Source organism: Ziziphus jujuba, chromosome 1, assembly GCF_031755915.1.
Source record: "Ziziphus jujuba cultivar Dongzao chromosome 1, ASM3175591v1".
Taxonomy (NCBI): domain Eukaryota; kingdom Viridiplantae; phylum Streptophyta; class Magnoliopsida; order Rosales; family Rhamnaceae; genus Ziziphus; species Ziziphus jujuba.
The window spans coordinates 20,813,627-20,820,919 of NC_083379.1; the positions used below are offsets into that span (position 1 = coordinate 20,813,627).

The 7,293-nt window shown below is 29.6% G+C and overlaps 1 protein-coding gene across 1 annotated transcript; it reads right to left on the reverse strand.

Annotated features, from left to right (window-relative positions):
• Positions 1–583: 583 nt before the first annotated feature.
• On the reverse strand, positions 584–2,773 carry LOC107423224 (NAC transcription factor 25). The gene is made up of 3 exons (XM_048469439.2): positions 2,457–2,773; positions 2,016–2,332; positions 584–1,857 (listed from the first exon to the last, which is right to left on the reverse strand). Exons 1-3 carry the CDS (start codon positions 2,638–2,640, stop codon positions 1,318–1,320), a joined length of 1,041 nt encoding a protein of 346 aa, XP_048325396.1. The 5' UTR covers positions 2,641–2,773; the 3' UTR covers positions 584–1,317.
• Between the last annotated feature and the right edge of the window lie 4,520 nt (positions 2,774–7,293).

The window sequence follows — 7,293 nt, forward strand, 5'->3', positions numbered from 1 at the left end:
TATATATATTTATTCATATGGATATTTATATATATAAAGAGAAGAATGAAATAATATAGTATTAAAAATTATTTAATTCATCAATAATATTATAATTATTCCACCGAATGTATTATATACATAGAAGATACTGGAAATGAACTTAATGGTGTTTGAAATATTTTTTCTTAATTTTTATATATTATATATTCAATTTATATATTATATGGTAGAAAAAACTATGCAAAATTTTTAGCTAATCATCTAAATATCAGCATATATTATATGGCGACCTTCCTGGTGTCCAGTGATCACGATTGAATTCAACTTGAAGGCTCTACTGTGCCTTTAAAAGTAAGGAAACAGACTGAGATTATTAACATATTATTTCTATAACTACTTTCCAGCAAGCTAGTTTTTGAATTGTAAAGATAAAAATGTTTCTTTAACAATTAAAAGAATCAAGTTCTCTAAAATTTTTGTTTCTTTTCTGAATCTTATATCCGCTGAGGATTAATAAATAATTTAAATAACAAAGAAACAAAGAAAAGAAGTTGAAAAAACCATCATCATTGGCTTTAATTGGTAAGTCACTAGAAAGAAAAAGAAAAAAATATATTATATTAAAATAGACAAATAACAGAAAGTGAAACTGAAAGAAAGCTTGGTGCCAAACCCTAGTTGGGACCATGCAATGGATTAATTCTTTTATTACTTTGTGATATAAAAAGAAAAAGAAAAAGAAGAGAAAAATATAGTAATAACATATCAATATGAAATTAAAAGAAAATAAAAAAATCTTCGACATATATATATTTCAAATTTCTTTTACAACTTGGGTTTAATAATCTTCATGCATCCATCGACATATCACGTGGCTTTGTTACTGTTACGAAATTTGTTGCTAAAATAAATTGAAAAAAAAAAATATATATATATATATATATATTAATGGTAAGGCATCACTAAAGATAGATAATTAATTTTCTCCAATCAAAAACATGAAATAAAAGATTATCATACATGTTCGCATATTAATTTTCCTATTTATAAATAAAGCTTTCTTCTTTTTTAAACATTAATATCCTTAATTAGTTTTTTTTTTTTTTTTTTTTGGATTACCTCAAAAGTACATATAATAATCCAAATATACTATCTAAAATTATAATTAAAATTAAAAAACCAAACCTAAAAATTGAAAATATATATATATATATATATATATATATATATGAGAAGTCTCACCTATATTTGCGACCTGCTGCAGCAACGTACACTATTGAAGAGAATATATCAAACATAAATCATTCTGATTCAGACCCATCTTCCAAAATTAAACTACGAATTCCAATTCATGCTCGGAAGCTGATACTGTGGACGCAAAACCCCATCGCCAAGAGACCCAATAAGTGAGTTTGGATGGAATGGGGCAGTCTGTGGGATTTGATTCAACAAAGAAACAAATGAATTGTTTTCCTGATCATGAACCTCACCTCCTGTACTACTGCTTCCACCACTATTCAGATCGCCATGGAAACGCTTCGCCGCCGAGTTCCCAATCGATCCGACGTCATTCCAAAACTGTTGTGGCGGTGGGCGTTTCACCGCCGCCGCCAGGTTGCTTTTCGAGCTCGAAGTTGCGAACTGATGATGAGAAATGGAACTTGTATTTTGCATGCCGTCCCCTGATAGTATTCCTTCGAAAAAGCTGTCGTCGTTTTCAAGTAAAGAGGCGTAATTGGCCGGTTTCGATAGTGGGGGTTTTGGATTCTGCTGGCTGCTGGCCACTGATAATTGACCTTGCATTGAGGGCATAAGCATAGCTTCCATGGCATCATCTTTATCGCGATCTATGATTGGCCTTTGAGAGTTGTTTTTCTTATAAATTCGACAAAGAACCCAATCATCAAGCTAAAGAAAAATAAATAAATGAAAAGAAAAAAAAGAAAAAAAAGAAAAAAAACCATAGTATTAGAGCTATAGCCAGCAGATGCAGCATATTTTAAAAAATAAATATTGTAAATTAAGTCTGTTACCCTTAAAGAGGCTTTCTTGTTAGGTGTTGAATCAGGAGGCTTGGTGGTAGTAGCAGAGGAGTTTTTGCCGTCGGCCAGGCGGTATTCATGCATAATCCAATTTGTCTTAATCCCTTTCGGGGGTTTTCCACCATAGAAAACCAGAGCTTTTTTAACACCGACTTTGTGATTTCCATTAGATGTTAGTATAGGCTTATCTGTTCCAGTAGCTTTCCAATACCCAGAAGTCGCTGCTCTATTAGGCCTAGCCCCATTTGGGTATTTCCTATCTCTAGGACTGAAAAAATACCATTCTTGCTCTCCAAACGTCGCCTTACCTACAACAAACAAAAACCCAACCAAAAAATAAAAATTTGTGAAATTTCGATAAATTCATTTGTGTTTGCTTTCTAGCTATGAAACCCAGAAAACGGAACATGCATCAAGTACATATAATATTACTTGGAAGCTCCCATGGATCAAATTTGTACAAATCGATCTCCGCGATGATGGTGACAGGAAGAGGAGCCGAGGCAGCTTTTTTCTTCAGGTAGTGAACTACCAACTCTTCGTCGGTGGGGTGGAACCGGAACCCCGGTGGAAGCTGTGGGTGCTGTGAGCCCGTAGACGAATCTGTGCTTTCCATGATGATGATGACGACCTTGTTGCTCTCTCCTAATTTTCTCAAATTTTGTTGTCTGCTACTTTCTTGTTTGGGAAAAAAGAAAACAACCACGATTTTTTTTATAAAAAAAATGGAAATGATGAAGAAAATTTGCAGATACTTGCAAGAGAAAGTGGTGCAAAATGCAAATAGAGGAGATGAAAAAGAGAAACAGGGCTGTGAAGGAGGAGATGGGTTAGAGAGAGAGAGAGAGAGAGAGAGAGAGAGAGAGAGAGAGAGAGCGCGAGCGAGAGCGAGTGGCGGTTAGGTACTAATAGAAAAGAACAAATATGGCGTTAATCACGCGACACGTGGGATTGTTGAGATAAGCATCAACCGACACGTGGTGGAAGAGGAAGGTAGGGACCATAATGGGGATTAGTGGGTCCATGGGAAGGCAAACTAAATTGGGGAGAGTGGGGCAGGTAATTTGGGTGGGGCCGGAGACGTTGGAGCTGCCTGTACGCTTTCTATGTCATGCGTTTCTTATGGAACAGCCAAACAGCCCACTCAAGTCCAAAAAACAGATTTTCTTAGAGAGAGAAGAAAAGAGAGAGTGTGTGTATGTGTGCGGGAACCTTTTAATTTTTTATGGTAAAATGCAATTTGTCTTGTAGCAGATGTCAGATTGATGTAAGTGCTTTTCTACGTGCTCCAGATTGAGAGAGCTTGTAGACTTGGGCAGCACATCCAATTTCAATATCACATTGTGAAAAAAAAAAAGAAAAAATAATAATAATAATTGAAAAAATAATAACAATCTAATTCTCTAAATTTGACATATACTGTGGATTAAATGTGAACATTTCCCAACCAATTCAGTTACTGCCTGATCAACAACATTTGGATAATATTGAAGACTCGCTTATTCAATTTTATTTTATTTTTTTATTCAAAATTATTTTATTTTCCTTTTTATTTTTTTTTCTTTTTTTACACTTTAGTCAAATGGTAGTTCGGTTGATTATGTTGAATACTTAAAAAGAGTCCAATAGCAACAATATATGTGTTTGAGTTGTGCACTTTTTCTGATTGTTTTGTTTCTTTCTCTTATTTATTTTTTTTATTTTTATTTTTTTGGCTACAGTTTATATATAAAATACATTATTATAGTGAGAGCGGTGTAATAGGTTGATAGCTTATGAGAGAATGGTATCAGTGTATTATTCGATTTTGATTATGGCTCTAGGTTTTTTATTATGCATAATCATATATTAGCCATTAAAAAGATTAAACAATAAAGAGTAATATAAGAAAGCATATTTGTGTACGGTTATACTATATGTTTCACAAATTAACTATTAATTAATCTGGAACTAACTTTTTCTTTTTTTCTTTTTCTTTTTTGGTTCCTTCTCTGCGTGGGAGTTTTGGGATGTGAATATTAAATAATTAATGTAACACTTGACATCATTCCTTGTGAAAGCCGCTTTTCTTTTTCAAAGTAACAAAATATTAGTTTTTGAGATTATAATTTTAATTTTTTTAATTATATATAATTAAAATATCAATTTTAATGTTTATTAAAAAGTTAATATCATTTTTGTTGTAATATTTATGGATATACCACTGAATAACATTACAATCAACTTCTTTTTATTCTTTTTTTTTTCCCCACTTACTATAGTTTTTCTTTTTGGATCAACATTTACTATAGTTGTAATGAAAAAATATAATGTTAAATATTTAGTAATATATGTTATGTAAAATAATAATAATAATAATACTACAAGTAAATATATGATAATAAATAATATGCTGTTTAGTCATTATATAGTGTAATAGCAATTAAACATTATTATTTTTCAAATATTAATTTTAAATCATACAATAATTATGAAATAATAGTTTATCTGATAATTAACTGATTATTTATACAGTTGATTATTTCGATAGCACAGTTAATTTTTTTTTTTTATATGCAAAATTTAATAAGATATTGTTTTATTGTATAGTTAATTTCTTATCAGGATATATATCCTAGTAGATTTTCTATTAGAGACTTTATTATTAGCCTTTGAATTAATTTAAGGTTTACGAGTTAAAAATGTATTTAGAGTTTATACAAATCCATTAAATATTAAAACCCTAGTAAGACAATGTGTTAGAACTTATATAAACTTTAAATACATTTATAAATCTCAACTTTTAAAACGATCTAATGACTAATAAAAAAATAAATTTGATGAAAAATCCATCAAGACATCTGGATAAGAGACTGATCATATAAGAGCCTATTAGTATTATATGTGATTAGGTGGGTAGCTGCCCTATGAGACCCAATAGATAATATATATATATTTATATATATATATATATATATATATATATATATATATTATATATGCATATACTAGGGTTTGGTATGCAAAGACTCTATATGTATTTTATAATATGTTGCAACTATGTCATCTAAATAATATTACATCATATAATTTTTTTATTTTTATAATAAAACCCAAATAGAGAAGTAACAAACCATATGATTTGCATAGAACCAACCTTGTCATCAATGGTTGCCTCGATATGTTTTAAACTTGAATTGATTTTTTTTTTCCCCTATGCAAGCACTTAACATAATGGGAGATGTAGGAATTGTCGATTATATAGGATGTCTTAGCTATAAATTCTTATGAATCCTCACATAGTTTTGATATAATGCCACATTGATGAATAACAATTTCTATTCTACTCAAGTTTATATGGTGCAATGAGGATGTGTAACCTATTTAACCTATTATTTTAATTTTTTTTTCCACATATTTGCAAATTCAAAAATCTGTTTATTATTGGTATTGCAAAAAAGGTGAACATAAAGGTTAAAAATAGGATGGCATATCATCATGGCCAACATGAGCTTCAAAATATTGCTTAGGGGAACAATTTTAATTAGTATATCTATACCTACCCATTTCTCAAGATCATTTGTGATTATATATGTAATGATCCGCAACAAAAAAATGCTTAGAATTTTAAATTTTAAATGGTTTGAGTAAGGTTGATCAAGTTTAATTTTTAGAAGTAAGAAAAATTGACATTCTTAGATATGGAATTGGGTTTGACTTTGTTACCATTGCATAGAGGTCATCCATACAAGTTTGTGGATATATAACATATGCCAAAATCGAAGCAACAATTTAAATATTATGGTAAAAACAAGTCAGTGGTATTTTTGTAATTTTGAGGTACAAAAATTAGGTTAAATTTGCTCATGTTTTTCCCCTTCCCATCCCAAAATTATAATCACCATAGTCATAAGTTTACTCTTTCTAAACCTAAAATTTCAAAACGTCATAACTTATTATACCAATCTTCATTTGCTTCACTATTTGTGGTGTTGGAAAAGTTACACAATAAAGAACGTTTTCCAATAAAAATATGAATCAATAGTCACTGAAATCTTAGTTGAAAGACCATGGATCCCATTTTTGTGATTGTCAAAATCTGAGAAATTTTGGCAAGGAAAAAAGGTCCTTTCTACATGATTTTAAAGCCATGAGTCCATTTTCGATAATTTTCAAGTCCAGAAGTGTCTTCATTTTGCATAACAGCAAAATAAAGTTTTAACAAGATTTTTTCTTTGGTTTTTCAGCAATCTACGACCACCATTAATTTTATTTGAAGGTAGATTCTTTTTCAACATCTCTCAAGCATCATTTTGATATATAGATTGCATATTTTTGTTGACTATTTTGGAAAGCCTAATTTTGGGAATATGAATATTTTGGATTTAACAAAATTAGACCATGTAATGATTTTTTTTGGCTAATCTTTCTGTATTTAAGTTGATAATGGTGCATAAAAATTAGTTGAAGAATTAATTTTGAAAATTATTATGTAATTCGAAAACACCCAACTTTGGGTAGTTTAGTTAAGAGATATTATACTTGATTTGGATAATGGGCTACTTGAAGCACATACAAAGAGAATTAGTAAGTCTTAGAAGCCAAACCATGATTCAATTACTTGGAATTGTATAAGATTGAAAAGCCCAATTTGAAGTTTCATAGATTTTGTGTATTTTGGAGAAATTATAAAAAAAAATAGAACTTAGATTTAGCAATTTTAGAGTTGTGAGAGTAAGATTAGGACCATGAGTACACAACTGATTTTATTGTATATTTTATTTAACTTAAATTTATATTCTGGCAATATTTTAGGCATTCGAGGTAAGATTGAAGGTGATCATACATTGAATCAACCATGAGTATAATTATTTTCCAAAAATGATTTGAAGATACTATTAATTTAATTATTTGGCTTAGAATTATTTGGCTTATACGTGATTTTAGCAATGCTTATAAATGTTTTTAGAATTTTAATATGCTCATGTTAAATGTTTTGGATTATGGCATTTAAATGGTTTAATAGTTATAATTGGGTTTTCAGTTTACAATTAATATGAGTTTCAGTTTTTATGAAAATTAATATTATAATAAGATTGTGTAAATTTCAGAAAGGCTTGTAATAAGATAGTAAAGTATGATTTGAGAATTGAGATTTGAGAAACATGGATTTGAGTCAATATGAGTATGATTTGTATTAGTGTATACCAAACAGTACTAATAAGTACATTGCATATTAGTTTTGGTAAAATTGTGCACCTTTGAATGTTTTCTATTGCACCAAGTGATG